Source organism: Brachyhypopomus gauderio, unplaced genomic scaffold, assembly GCF_052324685.1.
Source record: "Brachyhypopomus gauderio isolate BG-103 unplaced genomic scaffold, BGAUD_0.2 sc49, whole genome shotgun sequence".
NCBI lineage: Eukaryota > Metazoa > Chordata > Actinopteri > Gymnotiformes > Hypopomidae > Brachyhypopomus > Brachyhypopomus gauderio.
In genome coordinates, this window is record NW_027506874.1 from 13,604 (window position 1) to 36,500 (window position 22,897).

Genomic DNA, 22,897 nt, shown 5'->3' on the forward strand with positions numbered 1-22,897 from the left:
CAAGACTGATTAGCATAACATAACTGCACAACTGGTTATATGAGACAATCAGGGTATCTGCACATTTTTAAATCTCAAATTCAATGACTTTTAAGACCTTTTTAATACCTCTCACAAGAAAAAATAATACTATTACTATGGTAAAAAATGACAAACTAGGTAATAGTATACAAAACGTTTTACTGAACTGAAATAAATAATACAGTCCACCATAGGGAACAAAAAAATAATTTAAAATAACTATCAAATAAATATAAAATTGCACTGTTAAGAGAATTCATGCAAACCAGCCTTTACAGCCTTAAAGCCTATAAACAACTAAAATATCCAAGTTTCAATTTCAACTTGTTCTGCACCGTTCAGCATCATACTGCACTGGGGGGCGTGTGGCATGTTGTGTACTGACAGTCACGCTGTCTACATTGTGATTTAGAACAGGGCTGCCCCACTGAAGGCTGAATTATGACGGTTACAAAAAACTCAAAGTTAAAAAATTCGAGGTGCCCAACCTCGCGAAGCGACAGTGAGCGGGGACCTCGCGCAGGGGCGGAGCCCCCGCGATTACGTCACTGTCGGCATGTGGAACCTCACGCCGGTCACAACGCGTCAAGTATAAACCAGTTTGACGCGGATCAGGGATTACGGCACACGCAGCGCCGTGCGCAGTGACCTAGTACCTGTACATTTACATTGTAAATGGTCCAATGAAAGTAATTTAAAAACCAGGACTATTTCCTCACTTAAAAAAAAAAACCCGGGACAGGACGTGAAATACGTCCTGGGAAATATGGACGTTTGGTCGCCCTACACAGTAGTCAAATCATTTTTGGCACTTACAGTTAAACTGCAGTTAGCAGCGAATGACTCGATATGCATATTACTATTACGAGTGCCATCATATCGCTTGTGTTTTTCAGATTTCATATGAGAATCCAGTATTTTACAGCCCATTGTACCAAGTTTGAATGTTTTTCGGCAAGTTCACATCGCGCCTCATACGAATCACTGGAAGGTTTCAGCCAGCCACAATATTTTTCATCCTCCAGTCACTTCACTGAATGGACATTTACCCATGTCTGCATCTTTGTATTGTTGTTCCCGCCGCACCCCTCAAATAAGAAAAGCAGCTTGTGCAGCTAAAGCATCGTCTGCTGTTTCCACCTGTTAGGTGACGTACTACTGCCATCTACCATGCGGAGTATACGGACGTTGCGGAAATGATCATTATTGTGGGATATACATCACACATATACATATACATACAGAAAAACTGAGCAACACACTTATCTAATGCCTCCCCTCCTAAAATTCCAGACATTTTAAGACATTTTTAGACCTTGAATATGTAAGGGCGTACTCATTTTACATTTACATTTATGGCATTTGGCAGACGCCCTTATCCAGAGCGACTTACATTTTTATGTCATTTTTTATACAAGTGAGCAATTGAGGGTTAAGGGCCTTGCTCAGGGGCACCTCAGTCATGGCCTGGGGATCGAACCTGTGACCCTCCGGTCACAAGACCAGTTCCCTAACCGCTAGGCCATGACTGCCCATACCATGACTGCCCATACCCGTACTCACACTAGGCACGGTTTGCTGGTTCCATGCTGGGGCCCGGTTATCCCCCCTCCCCACTCCCCCTCTGGCCTGCACTCACACTGGCTTCATCAAGCCGGCCCGAGCACGCTTACATCATCACAACGTGACTTTATTTGGAAAAAAAGCGCGCTCGCACAAAACTATGGAGTTCCCAATTATCTTTGGAGTCGTTTTGGGAGTTTTGTCATTTGTCATTTGCCGCCATGACTGTTTAACGTGAGCGTCGCATCACTGACGTCATGTTTGAGTTCCGGCAAAATGAACCAATCAGACGAGGCACCAAGCGGGCCCGAGTCCACGCGAATCGTGTCCTGGCCGACCTCTTCAAGCCGGCCCAAGCCGGGCACTAGTCAAACGAACCGTGCTTCGGCAGGGAACCGTGCCCAGGCCCGGATCACAGACCCTAGTGTGAGTATGCCCTAAAACTAAATTTAAGACATTTTAAGACTTTTTAAGGACCCGCGGGTACCATGGACAATACATGTTAGAAATGACAGAAATGCAGCATACAGAGTACAACCTGAATGTTACCTAACAGATGGACAGAAGGGGAAAGTAAGAGTGAGAGAGAGGGAAAAAGAGAAAGAGAGAGGGGGAGAGAGGTGGGGGATTGAGAGGGAGGGAGAGAGAGAAACTACACAACACAAACTCCAATGCTATTTGACCCTAAATTGAGACTACACATTAGTGACCTACATGACAACAATAAATGAGAAGAAACTGAGGATGATGATGATAATGGCTCAGTGAGCTCCGTCTGGTCATTGAAATTGGCCGACACAGTCAGAGCTGGTTACACAGAGAGACCAGACTGTGTTCCCACTGTAATCTCTCAGTAGTGGAGACAGAGCTGGTTACACAGAGAGACCAGACTGTGTTCCTACTGTGATCTCTCAGTGGTGGAGACAGAGCTGGTTACACAGAGAGACCAGACTGTGTTCCCACTGTGATCTCTCAGTGGTGCAGACAGAGCTGCACTTTCTTACTGAATGTCCTAAATTTGACCCCATTATAAATGAATTCTAGTGCTCTATTCCAACCTATAATACTATCTATAACACTCTCTATAATTGTGTCTATGGTGGTTCATAACTTTTGTTTGAAAATTATGTTGAGTGAAAGATACTAGCCAACATCCAGCTAGACGGCTCTAAATTACTAGTTCAGAATACTGTTTAGCAATAACGTCGAATTCAGATTATAGGAGGGTACGTGAATCTACAGTGGTAGACCGTTAACGACAGCACTGTAAATTTAAAGGATTTATTATTATAGATTATGGTTATGAGTGAATGTTCCTCCATTAGCGTAATTAAACCACTGCGAGCGAGTGGCATCTCATTTGTAGGATTTGAGACGTCAGTGAATTGGTTATGTGTCACGGTGGGTCAGCCCAGACGCCACCAGAGGGCGCACACACTCACTCACGAACACACAAGCCCACCTCATCACAGTACACACCCTCTCATTCCCGGACACTCCCACCATCACAATCACCCGAGTACTGACACCTGCCACTTAATCAGGTTTGGGCTGTATAAATCCCCACAAGTCGTGTTGTCCTGTGTTGTGCATTCAGCCTGTATCCTCACCTCACTATGTGGGATAATCTGCTCTGCACTTCAGACTTCTGCCTATTTGTGGACTTTCTGCTGTTCTTCATTCGTTTAAGTATTCCTTTGTGTTTGTCCTGCCAAGTGTCCAGAGTATTTGTGTTATTCTAAGTATGGATAATAAAGTCTTTCGCTCACAGCCTCTGTCTCCTGCTGTCTCTGTCCCGGTGTCACATTATAGAGACAAACACATCACACATAGTTCTCACTGCCCTATGCATCACCAAGAAAACCATCCTCATTAATAGGAAATCAGAAAAAGATCTGCATATTACCCATTATTACTTGATGACATTAGTCTGGAGGGAATGTCTGCTCCCTCTAAAAACCAGTAGGAGTAATTTAATGCTCTTTGGTTCCCACTGATCAGTTCCATTACTTAGTCGGGGTGGATGGCTGTGGTTTCGTCTCCCGGTGGCCTAGCAGGTAGCTGGGGATTGACCCTGGGGGGGGCTTAGTTGTGACCCTGGGGGGGCTGCTTGTGTCAATGACTTCCTGGGGCTGGAGGGCTGCGGCTGTAGACCAGGGGTGTCTGTGTGCTTGTCCTGGTTGGTGGTGGTGGGGGGCTCGGGGGGGGGGGCGTTGCCTCTTAGTCTTGGGTGTGGGGTGGGGGGGTACATGGGGGGCAGGTGCAAAAAAAAACAACATGTGTCATTTATGGAATAGTCATCAGTGAAGACCAACATGAGCACTGCCACATAGAGCCCCTTCTACAGGGCAACAGTATCCTGACTAGCTGTCTAACAGCTGTCTGATATGTGCACTGGTATCTCAAACCACCAGCATCTACAGAGGCTCGTGAGACCAACTGAGAAGATCATCAGGGTGTCTACACACACCATCAACACCTCCTACCACACGCACTGGATTCACGTGACCACCAGCATTCTCAAAGTCTCTTCATATGTTTACTCCTATCCTGCTGGTACAGATGTTTACTCCTATCTGCTGGTACAGATGTTTACCCCTATCCTGCTGGTACAGATGTTTACCCCTATCCTGCTGATACAGATGTTTACCCCTATCCTGCTGGTACAGATGTTTACCCCTATCCTGCTGATACAGATGTTTACCCCTATCCTGCTGGTACAGATGCTTACCCCTATCCTGCTGGTACAGATGTTTACCCCTATCCTGCTGGTACAGATGTTTACTCCTATCCTGCTGGTACAGATGTTTACTCCTATCCTGCTGGTACAGATGTTTACTACTATCCTGCTGGTACAGATGTTTACTCCTATCCTGCTGGTACAGATGTTTACTACTATCCTGCTGGTACAGATGTTTACTCCTATCCTGTTGGTACAGATGTTTACTCTTATCCTGCTGGTACAGATGTTTACTACTATCCTGCTGGTACAGATGTTTACTCCTATCCTGCTGGTACAGATGTTTACTCCTATCCTGCTGGTACAGATGTTTACTCCTATCCTGCTGGTACAGATGTTTACTCCTATCCTGCTGGTACAGATGTTTACTCCTATCCTGCTGGTACAGATGTTTACTACTATCCTGCTGGTACAGATGTTTACTACTATCCTGCTGGTACAGATGTTTACTCCTATCCTGCTGGTACAGATGTTTACTACGATCCTGCTGATACAGATGTTTACTCCTATCCTGCTGGTACAGATGTTTACTCCTATCCTGGTACAGATGTTTACTCCTATCCTGCTGGTACAGATGTTTACTCCTATCCTGCTGGTACAGATACAGTTCATCAGTACACAGTTAAACAGCACTGAACATTCCCCTCTGTTTGGACTGATCTCTGATCAGTTCATCAATGAAAAGACTGTAAAACACTCTTAGCTGGGCAGGTCTGTTCCTCCACTGTAATTTTGAACAGGAGGGGCCTCTGATCTGGGAGCTGCATTGTCACGTCTGGCTCCGCCTCTGTCCTCTTATTCTGGTTTCAGTGTTTTTCTGATCCCTCCTTGTGTGTAACCCCGCCCCTCATTAGCATTACCAGGTGTTTGTACGTAGTGTTCCTTGGTTTGTCCAGTGTAGTCTGTTTACAGCTTCTTGTCTTCTACAGCTGTTTGGTGTAGTCTTTGTAAAATATTAAATATGAATAACTCACTGTCAGATTTGACCTTGGTCTATTTATATGACCCTGATTTTGGATTGTCCTTCACGACACCTCACTCTGTGTCACGTCCAGCTCCGCCCTCCTCCCTTGTCCCGCCTACTTTCCCCATTTCCTTGGTTTCCCTCCTGTTTGTCACGCCCATGTCCTCAAGTGTTTTCACCTGCGTCTCGTTTCTCCTCCATGTGTCAAAGTATATTATCCCCTCTGTTTTAGCCTCTCGATGTCGGTCATTGTGTTTGCCATGTTTCCTGCATGAGCCTGTGTATGTTTCTCTCTGTGCTCAGTAGCCTGTGCTCTCCCTTCTTTTATCCCGTGTGCTGGTCTGGTTTGTTCTGTTTTGTCTTCCCTGTTTTAGTTCTCTTATCTCTTTGCTGGTTTACTTTAGTTGTTCCTTGTTAGTTGTATTTTCCCTTCGCATATTGTTCCCCTCCCTGACTCTCTATTTTATGTGTTCTTCGTTCATATATTTCTCCCCGTCAATCTGTCCCCCTTAGTAGTTAGACTCTGTTGTAGCCTTCGTCTCTCGCTTCTAAGTGTGTGCATTAATTCCCTGTGCATTCTAGTCTTCTTGTTCATCCAGTTGATTCAGTCCAATTTATGTTGTGGTTGTGTCATGCTTTAGTGATTGTTAGTTCATCCGTTGTCGTAAGCAGGGGCGAGGCTAGGGTATTTTTAGTGGTGCTAGAGCACCACCGTGAAGTTGCTCAGCACCCCCTGGCTCAACACATTTTTTAAATATTATATTATGCAAAAACCTTGCTCTGTACCTGCGCAATACTTTAGTATTGTGCCTCTGTGAGCACTAGGGGCTGGGCACCCCTAAAGACCAGATTCTAAAATCGCCCCTGGTCGTAAGTAAAGTAGTCCTTCCTGTGGTGTGTCTAAGTTTAAATATTTCTAGTATTGTGTTTAAGTGGTGTTTCATTTAGTGTGTTGCTTGGTTGCCGTGTTGGCTATCTAATGTTTGATCTAGTGTCAGACATGAAAATGTGTCAGGGGTTAAAAAGGTGAGAAGACCGGGGGGGGTGCTGCTGGTACAGTGACTGTTGACGGGGTGGTTGTTTCTTTCTTTCTTTCTATCTATCTATCTATCTATCTATCTATCTATCTATCTATCTATCTATCTATCTATCAAACCAAAATTAGAGCAATACTGAAAAGTATTGAACAATAAATAAAAAAGAAGTGAACAATAATAATTGAACCATTGAACATAGAGATACTAAACATAATACATGTCAGACATGACATTCAGACACTGTCAGATTCAGAGATAAAAAAAAAGATTTAAATTTCGAGAGGTGCGAGTAAGAAGAGTAGTCCATTGAAACCCAGAGTCTTCCCTGTTGACTTCTCTCACGGTAATGTCGCGCTGAAAAATATTGACCTGTCTTGACGGAGACAAGATCCGTAAACGCGAGAAGCTGCTTTCGCCATTCCGGATGGCTCAGTCAAAACCATTACGTCTTAATGAACCAATAAATACATCAGCGGCGAAAATGAGTGTAAAAAATACCAGGGTTCACGTGTTTTTATTTTGTCACAAAAGGCTTCTAACATGGGCTAAAGCACAGGGTAGACTATCAAATGACAAGAGTTTGCAACTTCATCTTCAAGCTTTTCAGCCCTGGCGCGAATGTTATCCTCACACGTCCCTGGATTCACCAATTAGAACTACAGACTCTAGAAAAAAAATCTTGTTTCTTATTTTATGTCACCGCTAAATACACGGGGTTGACGCGAACTTAATAGGCCTATCTATCTACCTATTTATCACAGGAGCTTGTGGCTAGCTCTGACAGTGTTCAACGCTGTAGCGAACGGCAGTAACTTTGTTTTACTGGAAAATATGAAAACGATTGTACGATCTGTTAAATGTAGTGGTAAATGTACGCTCCTCTGCCGTGTCCCGGTGTAGATATCACTAGGTCCTGCTTCACGTCCCGTTTAGCGTCACAACATGAATGAAGAACGTTCGTATAAACGCAATTTGGCCTCTATGATGGATCTGGGCGGAAATTGCTGGCCACTGTGTCATTGAAATTGCCGATTTCAGAAGTGCTCTGTATGCTTATTAAGTCAATATGATAATATATATATATATATATATCTATAAAATATCTGCCGGACCCCCCCCCTCCAAAAAAAAAAAAAAAACTCCTCGGATCTAAACGATTCGCGTAGGTCACCCTTTTCAACTTCAAAATGGCGAATTTCGCCGAAAGGTGACAGATTATCATGCCTGTAGTGTATATTCTTCTGTCCTTAGTTTTTCTCTCTTGTTCCTTTTGGTCTTTGTTTAATTTAATAAATCACATTGATACTTGCGTTTGCATCACACCCCCTTGATTCGTTACACTCTGCTCAGTACATGAATCCCCCTCATTGCTCCCAGACACCACAGGCGTTACATGCAGCTACACTGTTCTCAGATCAGAGAGGTGTCATTTATTTACAGTAGTTCTGTATGTTGTGCATGATACAAAGTGTGTGTACTTGTAGCAGTCTGGCTGCATTCCTCACCTGTGAACCACTTACCTGTGACCCACTCTGGTCCTGTTATTCAGCACTGGGAGAGAGCCAGTATGATACTGATCTGTTAAAATATGGAGATAAACCTGAATCTGGAGTCTCCACCTCCTACAGAGTCATATGAGAAACTGAACAGAACAAACAGATTCAGATCAGAGTGAGAGACTGAGCAGGATCATCATTTTATGAGACACATGAATCTATTTCAGAGGAACACGGTGAGTCTGTGATAGATAATACAGACAGTAGTAATAGAATTCCTAGTGTTAGTGGAGACAGACAGTAGTAATAGAACTCCTAGTGTTAGTGTAGTCAGACAGTAGTAATAGAACTCCTAGTGTTAGTGTAGTCAGACAGTAGTAATAAAACTCCTAGTGTTAGTGTAGTCAGACAGTAGTAATAAAACTCCTAGTGTTAGTGTAGTCAGACAGTAGTAATAGAACTCCGTGTTAGTGTAGTCAGACAGTAGTAATAAAACTCCTAGTGTTAGTGTAGTCAGACAGTAGTAATAGAACTCCGTGTTAGTGTAGTCAGACAGTAGTAATAGAACTCCTAGTGTTAGTGTAGTCAGACAGTAGTAATAGAACTCCTAATGTTAGTGTAGTCAGACAGTAGTAATAGAACTCCTAATGTTAGTGTAGTCAGACAGTAGTAATAGAACTCCTAGTGTTAGTGTAGTCAGACAGTAGTAATAAAACTCCTAGTGTTAGTGTAGACAGACAGTAGTAATAGAACTCCTAGTGTTAGTGTAGACAGACAGTAGTAATAAAACTCCTAGTGTTAGTGTAGTCAGACAGTAGTAATAAAACTCCTAGTGTTAGTGTAGTCAGACAGTAGTAATAGAACTCCTAGTGTTAGTGTAGTCAGACAGTAGTAATAGAACTCCTAGTGTTAGTGTAGTCAGACAGTAGTAATAGAACTCCTAGTGTTAGTGTAGTCAGACAGTAGTAATAAAACTCCTAGTGTTAGTGTAGTCAGACAGTAGTAATAGAACTCCTAATGTTAATCTGTTATATTGTGCTTTGGTGGTTGCAAATACAGTATATTCCAAAAGCGCACTAAGACTACACATATTAGACATGAAATAAAGATGTTTAAATAAATTATCTGTAGAGAATTTGTATTTACGGAAAACCTATATTCCCAATGTTATAATGCAGTATATACAGTATGATACAGTACAGAGTATATTCAGTATATACTGTATGATATAGTATGTACTTGTAACAGATGGCCCCGCCCCCTGCTCTATCACATTCTTGGTGTAACGAACCAACCAGGCAGACAAGGATCCAAATGTGGAATATAGTTGCTTTTATTAAAGATGTGAATACAGAACACCTGAATGGACGAATAACTCCGCTGAGCGTGTGTGGTGTATGGGTTAGTCGTAGTCGAGGTCAGGGCGTCCAGGGTCACGGCGGGTAGACAGAAGGATGAAAGTACAGTGGAACTAGGCTGGGAACGAGGTCTGGAACGAGAGCAGAGGTCGGTACACAGGAGGGACAGAACGCTTGGTATGTGGCATGGCAACAATACTTCACAACCCAGAAGTGAGAGGGGGAAGATTAAGTAGTTGTGAAAAGAGTGGAGTAACGAGCAGCAGGTGTACAGAATATTCCGGGAGGTCACGTGCTGTTCTTAACATTTGGTTTCCCCTTCTGTCGTGTTTTCCGTTTTCTGTGTTTTCTTTCCCCACCTTAGTTCAGCCTCTCGTTCTAGTTATGAGGTTCACCTGTGTCTCGTTTTTGTTTTCACTCGTGTATTTAAACCCCTCATTCTCACTCCAGCCTGGACGCTCATTGATTGTTGTTCTCCTGTTGCGTTTCCTCTGTTTGACAGTTTCCTGGACTCTTGCTTCCATATTTATTCCCTTTGTATTCCGGTTTGTGTTTTAGTCCCTCTCTGTCCTCTCTATCAGTTTTGTGTTCTGTTTTCCTCTATGTTGTTTAGTTCCTACAGCCTGGTGCCCCTTGTGTTCTTCAGTGAAGTCGGTAGATTAGGTAAGTTGTTAGATTTGTCCTGTTTCCCCTCTACGTTTTGTGCGCTTGTCTTGTGTGTTACTCTTAGTTTCAGTTTTTCCTTTATTCGTTGTCTCTACCTTTAGTCTGTTTCGGTGTTTGTTTGTCCTAATGTTTGATATGCTGCCTGGTGTCTGTTCCAATGTGTACTTGTCATCACTGATCACTGGTGTCTATCGTACTGTCTGTTAATTCTCTTCACGTGTTTGTACTGAAAGTTATTGTGTTTAGTGTTAATCTGGCTGGTTTGTATGTCACTATTTGTACTGAAAGTTATTGTGTTTAGTGTTAATCTGGCTGGTTTGTATGTCACTATTTGTACTGAAAGTTATTCTGCTTAGTGTTAATCTGGCTGGTTTGTATGCCACTATTTGTACTGAAAGTTATTCTGTTTAGTGTTAATCTGGCTGGTTTGTATGTCACTATTTGTACTGAAAGTTATTGTGTTTAGTGTTAATCTGGCTGGTTTGTATGCCACTGTGCCCTAAGCATCAGTGTAATTCTTCTTTACAGATTGACTATGTGTCCCTTGTGTCCCTTCAGTAGAGAAAGACTCTGAAAAGGCCAATAAACCCTTGTTCTCTCAGCTTTTGTGTTTGCCCACTTATCTGCATGTGGCTAGAACATTACAATACTGCATATACTCTGAACTGTATCATACAGTATATACACTATGATACAGTACAGAGTACATACAGAATATACAGTACAGAGTATATACAGTGGAGTATATAGAAGGAGGTGGAGCTAATGAGGAGTGTTATACCATCATCAATAGGGGAGGAGCTAATGAGGAGAGATATATCATCATCAGTAGGGGAGGAGCTAATGAGGAGAGATATACGATCATCAGTAGGGGAGGAGCTAATGAGGAGAGATATACCATCATCAGTAGGGGAGGAGCTAATGAGGAGAGATATACCATCATCAGTAGGGGAGGAGCTAATGAGGAGAGATATACCATCATCAGTAGGGGAGGAGCTAATGAGGAGAGATATACCATCATCAGTAGGGGAGGAGCTAATGAGGAGAGCTATACGATCATCAGTAGGGGAGGAGCTAATGAGCAGAGTTATACCATCATCAATAGGGGAGGAGCTAATGAGGAGAGATATACCATCATCAGTAGGGGAGGAGCTAATGAGCAGAGTTATACCATCATCAGTAGGGGAGGAGCTAATGAGGAGAGATATACCATCATCAGTAGGGGAGGAGCTAATGAGGAGAGATATACCATCATCAGTAGGGGAGGAGCTAATGAGGAGAGGTATACAATCATCAGTAGGGGAGGAGCTAATGAGGGGAGATATAACATCATCAGTAGGGGAGGAGCTAATGAGGAGAGATATAACATCATCATTAGGGGAGGAGCTAATGGAGTGGTAGACTGTCATCAGTAAATTTATTTACAAGTTCAGTTTTCTTTTCAATACTCCTAAATTGAAAAATTACTGGAAACATCATTTGATGGGATCTGAATTAATGTATTCATATGTGAAAGAACCTTTATTATGGGATTGAACTATGTACTAATAATATGAACCTGCTCACAGCCAACCATCTACAAACTTATCCTGAATTTTTAAATTATTTTATTCAAAAATTATTAAATTTTTCAAATAATAAAATATAATTTGCTGTTTGTTTACTATTTAATAATTGTTTAATAATGCTGACTGCAGATCTCAGTGAATAAACAAACTGAGACACACTGACCTGTGTCATACTCTGGGTGGTGCTATTTCACACATGTGAAACACTAACTTATTTAATGCCATCCTCATATGTTGATGTTTAGTGGTGTTGGTGAAGTAACGTCTGATTAGAAGATGGAGGGATCTACTCCAGTCCAGACCAACATCACAGATCAGACCAACATCACAGATCAGACCAACATCACAGCTCAGACAGGAGGGAACGTCTGTGCTCCTCAGCTTCATGGGAATCAGATTAATGCACCAGTGACCATGAACATTATATATGGAGGTAAGAGATGAATCTGAATTTTGAGATGATCAGAGACCACAGTTAATATTTATTTATAATTACTGGGTTTATATATATATGAAGGTCATGAATACAATTCTCACAATTCTCACAGTTGTAAATCTTCTTTCTATGATTATTATCAGCTGTTTGGTATCATTGATTAATCAGACTCCTGACTGTAATTCTACAAAATGTCTGACTCCAGTGGACCTGGAAGAATTGAAGGCACAGGGTGGTCACACAAATTTGATCTGATTTAGAGTTGACTGTAATGTCGGGGAGCTGGGAGACGAACACAATATCTGAGAAGAACACGTTTTATTTACAGGGGCTCCAGTAACATCTGGAAGCCCAGCTGTGCTGACAGGGAGAGGAGAGAGGTGGGGAGGGATTATGAACAAAATAACTAAACCCATGATGGAGATGAGATTAAAATATAACAGGAGAACTAACGGTAACAGTTGTACGCTAAACGGGAACTCGAAGAACATAAGAATACAAAACAACCACAAGACCAGAAACCAACAACCACTAAGACAGAATAGACATAAAGAATAAAACACTTGATACTACAAACACTAAAGCCAACAGAAAAACTAGTAATGATACACATACTCAACAAAACATGGACTAGGGAAGTTCAACCATAGAACAACATGGACACATGCACTAGCATTAACCAGAACATAGAACAACATGGACACGTGCACTAGCACTAACCAGAACATAGAACAACATAGACACATCCACTAGCACTAACCAGAACATAGAACAACATGGACACGTGCACTAGCACTAACCAGAACATAGAACAACATGGACACGTGCACTAGCACCAGTGTTGTATAAAGTATTCGAGACCCATACTTGAGTAAAAGTACAAGTACTCTATCAAAACATTGACTTGAGTAGAAGTTGAAGTGTTCTTTAAAAACTTTACTTAAGTAGAAGTACAGAAGTATTCAGCATTTTTTGTACTTAAGTATTGCAAGTAGTTTACTCTGAAATTTAGTACTGAAAGTAAAAAGTACAAGTATTGTGTTTTGAATTAATTAAAGAAAGCCATCAAAGTTTGATTATCATTAGTTTTTATATATCACTTACAAATCAAAGATGTCAAAGATCACAAGTACAAGTGTTCTGTATGTACTTAAAAAACTGGGGTTAACACTTCGTACACAAAAAACAGATAACCTATGTCTTGCTATGTCGTAGGTTTTACGCAGAAGTACAAATTCGCCTTAATTTAGCTGAGAAAACGAGGTGTATTTTGGACGTAAAATCCGTCTGTCGGTTTCTAAGGGTGAGCCTACTGCCCTGCGTTTACCCTCATTAAATGCCCTTTCCCTATAAAAACACTACACTATAAGAATGGACACGATTAGTCAGTACGTCGCCCTTTATTGCCAGCTAATGTTAAGTGAATTCTGCAGCACGCCATGAACATAATTAGGTTAGTTAGCTAAGATATCTAACCTAACTAGTGCTTACTGCGCTATTCTGCTGTTACCAAACACGGTACCATCTCTTTTAATGAGATAAAAAGCAAATTATTTGGAATATATGTGTATTTGTATAAATATGTAAATTAAGCTGAAGGTGCTGGAAAATACAGAAAATTGACCGTCAAAGTGCCGTACAAGTGCATGAATTCTACCTTGTAACTTCGCACGCACAAAATTCGAGAGGTGCACGACCTCGCGACGCGACCGCGCGCGTGTGGTCAACGCGCATGGGCGGAGCCGCCGCGATTGCATCATTTTTGCCGCGCGGACCCTTGCGGCAGTCACGACGTGTCGAGCGAACCTAAATTACGAAGCTCAAGTGTTCAGTGAAGGCAGCAGCAGAGTAAACGAGATGCGACCGGAGAATGCACAGTTTTTTCATAAGACAGCCTGATCACTTGACACGGTGACAGCGCCAGCTAACACGTTTATAATTGTAACGAGTAACTACAGTACAGTAAGTACAGTAGTGAAGTAGTTCTACTTCGTTTCTATACAACTCTGACTAGCACTAACCAGGCTGTGAGTGAGCACAAGAGTCTCAGATTTACATGAACATGAGAGCAAGTGAACTTACACCAAATGATACATGACAATAAACACATAGACCTACAAGGAAAGACTTGAACATGCAGGGAATATAAACCCAACTACTCACAAGGATAAACCAGGAACAACTGACAAAACTCAACATATGGCGGGAAAACAGAAGGTGTGACAAACAGAAGGAAAACTAAGGCAACCAAAACAACGGCGGAACTAAGAGAACACGCACCACACAGGGGTAGAGGGCGGGGCCAGACGTGACACATGAAAACACCACACAGGGGTAGAGGGCGGGGCCAGACGTGACACATGAAAACACCACACAGGGGTAGAGGGCGGGGCCAGACGTGACACATGAAAGCACCACACAGGGGTGGAGGGCAGGGCCAGACGTGACACATGAAAGCACCACACAGGGGTAGAGGGCGGGGCTAGACGTGACACATGAAAACACCACACAGGGGTAGAGGGCGGGGCCAGACGTGACACATGAAAGGACCACACAGGGGTAGAGGGCGGGGCCAGACGTGCCACATGAAAGCACAACACAGGGGTAGAGGGCGGGGCCAGACGTGACACATGAAAGCACCACACAGGGGTAGAGGGCGGGGCCAGACGTGTCACATGAAAGCACCACACAGGGGTAGAGGGCGGGGCCAGACGTGACACATGAAAACACCACACAGGGGTAAAGGGCGGGGTCAGACGTGACACATGAAAGCACCACACAGGGGTAGAGGGCGGGGCCAGATGTGACACATGAAAGCACCACAGGGGTAGAGGGCGGGGCCAGACGTGACACATGAAAGCACCACACAGGGGTAGTGGGCGGGGCCAGACGTGACACATGAAAGCACCACACAGGGGTAGAGGGCGGGGCCAGATGTGACACATGAAAGCACCACAGGGGTAGAGGGCGGGGCCAGACGTGACACATGAAAGCACCACACAGGGGTAAAGGGCGGGGCCAGATGTGACACATGAAAGCACCACACGGGTAGAGGGCGGGGCCAGATGTGACACATGAAAGCACCACACAGGGGTAGTGGGCTTGACTGATTCTTTTCATAAATTTTGTTAATTAACAAATAAACTATTAACACATCTATATTTAAAGCATTCTTACTTTGCATTTACCCCACACCTGCCCCAATCCTTATATAAACACACGCATATATATATATATATATATATAGAGTATAGTATATAAAAACAAATGAATACAGCAGTTCTCAGGCCAAATCCTCTTTTATACAAAGTTAATTATGTTAATAACGTTGGTATTTTCCACTGTTCTCTCCTCCAGTTCAGGAAAAGTCCAGTTCCAGCACCATCCCAGTTCAGACTGGAGGATCTTCAGGGAGTCCTGCACTCAGTGAAGGTCTGTTTATACATGTAACGTTTGGGCAAGGTAGGCTGGACACAAGTGTGGACTCTGAAGTAGTTTAATAACAAAACGACCAACACTACACAGAATATACTGACATAAAACAAAGACAAACCAAACAGCAACCAAATACACCAACTAACACTAAAGGAGAACATTAATACACAGAACAGGGGAGACATAAATACATTAAAGACATGGACCAGCAAGATTACACACAGCATCAAAATTAGTGGAACTTACAATAACTCATATAACAAAAGACTACACACAGGACAAATACACTGAATAAAACACAGAACCAAACGAGACACTCCTGAAAACAATGAGGAGGGGGCGGGGTTCAAAGTGGGGCATGAAGTCAGACACAATAAGGGACTTCAAAATAAAAGCACACAAAGAAGAGGGGTTGCCGTGGGGACCATGACAATACACATTACTGATTATGTAGTGAAGATCACATCTGAATATACACATCACTGATTATGTACTGAAGATCACATCTGAATATACACATCACTGATTATGTAGTGAAGATCACATCTGAATATACACATCACTGATTATGTAGTGAACATCACATCTGAATATACACATCACTGATTATGTACTGAAGATCACATCTGAATATCCACATCTCTGATATATTGAAGAAGATGCAAACACACAGGACACTTTACACCAGGGGTGTCCAGACTTTTTGTCCAGATTTGGTGAGGTGGACATGTGTGGGGGCCACACCCATTCAGCCTGGTATTCTGGGGAGGGGGACACAGTGTATAGTAAATCAAAATCGATTTTCGATTCAAAACGATTTTCGATTCAAAAAACGATTTGATTTATAAAAATCTGCTTCAGTTTATAAAATCTGCATGATCTACTACAGTCTGCTTTGCAAGACAGAATGATAAATACAGAAAATTAAGTGTCTTTCACATTTAATTAACAAAAATAAAGTGCTTTAGTAAAATAAAATGGTTTTTGTTGTTACCAAAATTCTTGAGCTTCATTTTGCGAGCTCTCAGGGCTGGCTCGGATGCAGTTCCCCCAGCCGTCGCTAGGGGCACCAGAGTCAGTCCCAGACTAAACCGGCGTAACCATACACAGCCAGGTCCCTGCTTTCTCTGTGGTTGCTTATCATTTAATGGTCTCGCCACCTCTCTCTGTTATGCTTTCTCTTTACTTATTCGAGTATCTATCTCCTGCGTCGCTTCCTGACCCATCTCAAGTTTTCCCAATCCTGTATTTCTTCCTATCCGTTTTGCCTTTATTTTTGGGAAGGGTTTTATTTTGCTGCAGCGTTTTTTTTTCCAGTTACTTCTGCTGGCGTCCTTGGTTTCGTTTTCGCGTTGCATTTATCCGCGCTGTTTTTTAGTTACTGTTGTTATTTTGTTTCTTCCTCGAATCTCACTACGGTTGAGTGTTATTTTTCACGCGTTGTATTTTCCGCGTTGTTTTTTGTTTCTATTTTTACTCCGTACCCTCACGGTTTTGGTTTCTATTCTTTTGCGCGTTGAGTCTTCCGCGTTGTTTTGTTTGTTTGTTCTGGGTTGCTGTGCGCGTTTCCCTCTCGCTAATACATTTGATAAGTGTCAAACGTCTTGATCTTGCGAGCCGGCACTTGGGTCCACCCTTCTCTATATTATTTCTCACCCTTCTCAATATTAACGTTCCCGTGCTCACCGCGTACACACGCCTTACAAACGAGCTACTACCGTGTTTCCAGGGCCAGAGTGGGCCCCTTTTTCAGCCCGGGAGTTTCATGCCCAAATCCGGCCCAAAATTATTTTTCCCTCCCAATCGGCCCAAACTAGAGATTGATATGAGCCGGCCCATCGGGAATCCACCGGAATCTCCCGATTAGCCACTCCGGCTCTGCGTGTTTCCATCCAAACCTTTCGAAAAAATAATGCGCAATTTCCAAGTTTCGGCAGAAAAAAATGCGAATTAAGCCTTGTTTCCATTCATTACAGTTATGCGAATAAACTTTAGATCACGTGAGAGGACGCCTGTCACGTCCAGCCCCTCCCTCCTCCCTGGTCCCGCCTAGCTCCCCGCTCCCATTCGTTCCTCCCTCTGTCTGTCACGCCCCCCTCGTTAGTGCCCACACACCTGAGTCTCGTTTCACCGTCTTGTCTCTGTGTATAAAGAACCCCGAGTGTTTCATTCCCTTGTCGGTCATTCCCTGCACGGTAATCCCTCGCTCCTTCTATATCTCGTTTCTTCCAAAGACCTGTTCCTCCCGCTATCCATGTTCTCCCTTTGACTTCGCTCCCTGTCTGTTTGTTAGTTGTTCCCAGTGTAACACGCCTGTGTTCTGAGTGTATGTTCCCTCGTGGTATTTCTATATGATTTTATCGTGCTGTCTGTTTGGGTTACCCTACTGTTGTGCTTTAGCGTTTCTTGTGTCTAGTTGCCCCGGTGTTCATTGTTGCTTATGTGTTTACAGTTTGTTAGTTGTGTGTTCTTACGTATGCTTGTTCCCAGTTGTTTAACGTTTCCATTTAGTTCATGCTCTCTCCCCGTTAGTTTACTTAGCTCCCTCTGTCTTCCGTGTCCTTATCGTGTTTGTATCCCCTTTTCATTAAAATCTCCAAAGAACTCTGCATTTGCGTCATGCCTGCCCGTCGCAAACGTTACAGAATGACCGACCAGTTTAACGCGACGCAGCAGAGTTCTGATACGCTGGTTGTGTCTATACAACCGTTTGACAGAGATGCTTTCAACGAGCAGTTGGATTCCATCCAAGCCATGCTCGGTAGAGACGCTGATGGGAAACCTGTGGCGCTACCCTCTCTCTGTCTAGTCCCTGAGGTGTACGATGGTGAGAAAGGGTTGGTCAGGAGCTTTCTCCTCCAATGTGAGGGTTACTTACAATTCCTCACGATACCTAAGCCACCTGAGGACATACAGGTCGTATTTATGCGGTCGTTGTTGAGGGGTAAAGCCCTAGAGTGGGCTAACATTGTCCTAGCGCACCGGGTTACGGATGCATGGACTGTGAAGGGATTTTGCCGGACGTTATGCGAAAGGTTTGGTGGAGGTGTGTATGAGTCTGCCCCTCAGTGTCGACGGGAGATACCTGCTGACCTGTTGGTCAGTGGTGGGATCGAGACCTCCACACCTCCCGACGACGCCTGCACAGCCGCCCGGCCTCCCGACGACGCCTGCACAGCCGCCCGGCCTCCCGACGACGTCGGCCCGGCCGCCACGCCCCCCGATGACGTCGGCCCGGCCGCCACGCCCCCCCGATGACGTCGGCCCGGCCGCCACGCCCCCCGATGACGTCGGCCCGGCCGCCACGCCCCCCGATGACGTCGCCTCGGCCGCCACGCCCCCCGATGACGTCGCCTCGGTGGACACGCCCGCCGATGACGTCGCTCCGGCCGCCACGCCCGCCGATGACGTCGCCTCGGTGGACACGCCCGCCGATGACGTCGCCTCGGTGGACACGCCCTCCGATGACGTCGCCTCGGTGGACACGCCCTCCGATGATGACTGCACGGCGACCTCGCCCTCCGATGACGTCTTCACGGCGACGCCGCCTGTTCCCGCTCCCCGCCAGCGGGCTCCGCCTGTTCCCGCTCCCCGCCAGCGGGCTCCGCCTGTTCCCGCTCCCCGCCAGCGGGCTCCGCCTGTTCCCGCTCCCCGCCAGCGGGCCCCGCCTGTTCCCGCTCCCCGCCAGCGGGCCCCGCCTGTTCCCGTTCCCCGCCAGCGGGCCCCGCCTGTCTCCGCTGCCCGCCAGCGGGCCCCGCCTGTCTCCGCTGCCCGCCAACGGCCCCCGCCTGCTCCCGCTGCCCGTCAGCGGGCCCCACCTGTTCCCGCTGCCTGTCGACCGGTCCCTGTGGCCCCTTTGCCGGCCTCCGCTGTTCCTCGGCCGGACCTGCCGGTACCCCTGGACCCTTCCCTGGCTCCCCTGGGAACTCCTCCAGCTCCGCCGGCTCCCCAGTACCCTCCTCAGCCCACGCCAGCCCCCACAGAGACTGCCTCGCCCGCCTGTGGGCCTGGAGCTGGTTTTTTGCTGAACTGTCCGGACACTGTCCCTCCTGTTAACCCTGTTTTACACTCACCTGTGTTCCCTTTTTTGCCCTGTCCCCTCCCTGGCTTCCTGTTGGTCCCCGTTCCTGTGTGCGTGTCTGTCCGCGTCCGCGTGCCTGTCCCTGTGTCCGTCCTTGGTGGTGTCCTCCATGTCCCTGTGCCAGTCTCTGTTCCCCAGGTAGTCACCCACTTTGTTCCCGTCCCTGTCTCCGTCGTCCTCCGTCTGTTTGCCTCTGTGTCCCAGCCTTCCCGAGTGTCCAGTCCTGTACCCTTGACCGCGCCTTGTCCGGCCCCCTTGGTCTCGCCCCCTGTGTCGACCCCCTGTCCTGTCTCGTCTGGCCCCGTTCCTTGTCCTGGTCCTCCCGTGCGTTCGGTGCCCAAGCCATCGTGTCCGTCCTGCCCCGTGTCTGTTGTCCCCGCCCCGGCCTCGTCCTCTCGTTTCCCTCTGTGCCGTGGTGTCTCTGTCCCCAACGTCTGTCCGGTCCTCCCTGGTTGGCGTGCCCCGGAGTTGCACGCCTTGAGGGGGGGTTATGTCACGTCCAGCCCCTCCCTCCTCCCTGGTCCCGCCTAGCTCCCCGCTCCCATTCGTTCCTCCCTCTGTCTGTCACGCCCCCCTCGTTAGTGCCCACACACCTGAGTCTCGTTTCACCGTCTTGTCTCTGTGTATAAAGAACCCCGAGTGTTTCATTCCCTTGTCGGTCATTCCCTGCACGGTAATCCCTCGCTCCTTCTATATCTCGTTTCTTCCAAAGACCTGTTCCTCCCGCTATCCATGTTCTCCCTTTGACTTCGCTCCCTGTCTGTTTGTTAGTTGTTCCCAGTGTAACACGCCTGTGTTCTGAGTGTATGTTCCCTCGTGGTATTTCTATATGATTTTATCGTGCTGTCTGTTTGGGTTACCCTACTGTTGTGCTTTAGCGTTTCTTGTGTCTAGTTGCCCCGGTGTTCATTGTTGCTTATGTGTTTACAGTTTGTTAGTTGTGTGTTCTTACGTATGCTTGTTCCCAGTTGTTTAACGTTTCCGTTTAGTTCATGCTCTCTCCCCGTTAGTTTACTTAGCTCCCTCTGCCTTCCATGTCCTTATCGTGTTTGTATCCCCTTTTCATTAAAATCTCCAAAGAACTCTGCATTTGCGTCATGCCTGCCCGTCGCAAACGTTACAACGCCAAACAATAGTGGTTTTTACATCCATCTGGCAGTTACGCATTTTTGCACGTTGAGGTTTTGAAACATTTTTTTTTTAGTTAAATTCAATTTTTGCTCTCTCCAGAACTGCGAAAAACCCTTTTCCATCAGTGTTAATTTTGACAGCAATTTTGGATTTAGTTTTAGTCTTAGTCTTTTGACTAAAATGTAATTTAGTTTTAGTCATAATTTAGTCATTGATTTGTTTTTAGTCTTAGTCTAGTTTTAGTCGACTAATTATCATTGGAATTTAGTCGAATAATATCAAAATAATTTAGTTGACTAAAATATAAATGGTGTAGTAGTCATTATATACACTTGCACAAAATGAAACATTTATTAACCAGTTACAGAATATTATTTTTTGTATGTGCAATATATACAAAAACAAATTTCCAAACAACTCTATTGACCTGAACTTATAGTTATTGAGCATAACAATAACAAAACATTGATGACCAGTAGGTCCGCTCTACCTGAAAACATATGGAGTTTATGAACAATGCATATTACATTCTATATAAAACTGGGCGCCGTAAAACAATGCCATAGCCCGCAGATGTCGTTTCATTTGTCGTATTTGTCCCGACATCATCATTCCTGATGGTTTACACAGCATCTTGTTTTTCTCAAAGTCAAAGGAGAAATGTGTCCATATATCGCCGCTCATCTTTCTCCCTGCTGACATTGTCGAGTTAACTTCGAGTTTAATTTCATGAGTGACCACAGTTCACGCGCTGGTTTTGTCCTAACGGGTTCTGCGCGATGTGAAGACGTTAGTTCTGATTGGATGGTTACCCGGTTTGTCCCGCCTCTCCGTGTACGCTAAAGTAGTTACGGTTGGATCTCTTCTTAACTTATCCCTACCTTTCACAAAACTAAATCAGGTCTGATTGAATGTCGTCGCTGGACAATATTTTCGTCTCGTTTTTATTCGTTGACGAAAATGTCCTTTAATTTCGTCATCGTTTTTATCCCTTCGTATAGTTTTAATTTAGTTATCGTCTCGTTTTCGTCATGAAAAAAGGTTCGTTGACGAAAACTATGACGAAAATTATTCGTCAACGAAATTAACACTGTTTTCCATCCAGTTTTTCCGAATTTTGGCGATGCGATAGTCTAACTTTTCCACCTCCTCCTAGCGTAAAAATCTTTTTGCGATATTTGGGGCTTTTTTTGAATTTTGGACTTTTTCCATGCGCATTTTCAAAATGCGCAAAAACTCGGTGGATGGAAAACCCTCAGTTCGGTCTTCCCCGGCATTCGGTAAAAACCAAAATGAACCCATATTTTTGCCGGACATGTTGAATATCTCTTTCCTCCATCTGTTTTAAAACTTTTCCGCACATGAGTGTGTCCCAGAATCTGCTGCGTAAAGTCTGCGTAAAGTTTTGTAATTACGTAATGCGAGACTTCACCATGACTTAAAATTGATTTTGGGACATTTAAAATCGATTCTGAATCGTAGTAAATGAGAATCGATTTTTGATATATGAATCGATTTTTTGGCACACCTCTATATAGTATAGTATAGGGGTGGGCGATATAATATTGTTCACAAAAATACCGGTACATTTCTTTATTCGATAGGATTTCGCTATATCGCGACATTATGACGCAAGGACGCAGGTTATGCGTGCAGCGCGCAAAATAAACATGGCCAACAGCGGAGAGAGCAGCAGTGCTCACACTGTGAATGATTTAGTTCCTAAACGAGGAGCTACATCAGTAGTGTGGAAGTATTTCATGAACAGTTCACGTTCAAAGTTCACAATTTTAATTATGAACTAGTTCAAAGTTCAGTTCATTTTACTTTTTTTCGTGAGATATTCAAATACTTTTTTCACGATTTGGCTGTTGCGCAATCAAGGGGCGGACACAAATGCGAAGTAGATAGTACAATCTCATTAGATTTTATTTCACATCTTACATTTACAGATGACACGCGAGTGGACCGCGAATGACGTGGCATGATGAATAGAGAACTAACGCTTTATACACTAAAAGGCAGCGGAAATTACAAGGGCACAAAACTAGACCAAACACAAGAGTACAACTAATTGTTACATACACTGACATGAACAAACACACGGGAAGCAAGTAACGGCCATACATGAACATGGAGTCTAACAGAACATACATGTATTGCCAGGCACGATATCACGTTAGAGAACACGGAGACCAAACATGAACTGAAAACCTAAAACACTACGAACCTGAAAATGGAACAGAGACTTTAACCATACACAAACATGAAGCTAATCAAAACCACGAATCACAGATAAGGCGTGAATACCGTGCACATCCAACTAGGAAATAAAGAAACTACAAGCTAGAAATCACTATACATTCTTATACGTGCTATGCCTACCCCGCTCTGCTGCAAT

General features: G+C 44.5%; 1 protein-coding gene across 13 annotated transcripts in view; it reads left to right on the top strand.

Moving 5' to 3' along the window:
- The first annotated feature begins 9,370 nt into the window (after positions 1-9,370).
- The window catches only part of LOC143487703 (NACHT, LRR and PYD domains-containing protein 3-like), a 267,073-nt gene continuing 253,546 nt past the window's right edge, over positions 9,371-22,897 (top strand). For all 13 annotated transcript variants that reach the window (XR_013124337.1, XM_076986787.1, XM_076986788.1 and 10 more), the window contains exons 1-3: positions 9,371-9,842; positions 11,659-11,846; positions 15,207-15,281. Coding sequence is in view for 12 of the 13 variants with exons in the window: in XM_076986787.1 (XP_076842902.1) it covers positions 11,690-11,846; positions 15,207-15,281 (232 nt within the window). In the remaining variant the exon portion in view is untranslated. The remainder of the gene's footprint in view (positions 9,843-11,658; positions 11,847-15,206; positions 15,282-22,897) is intronic.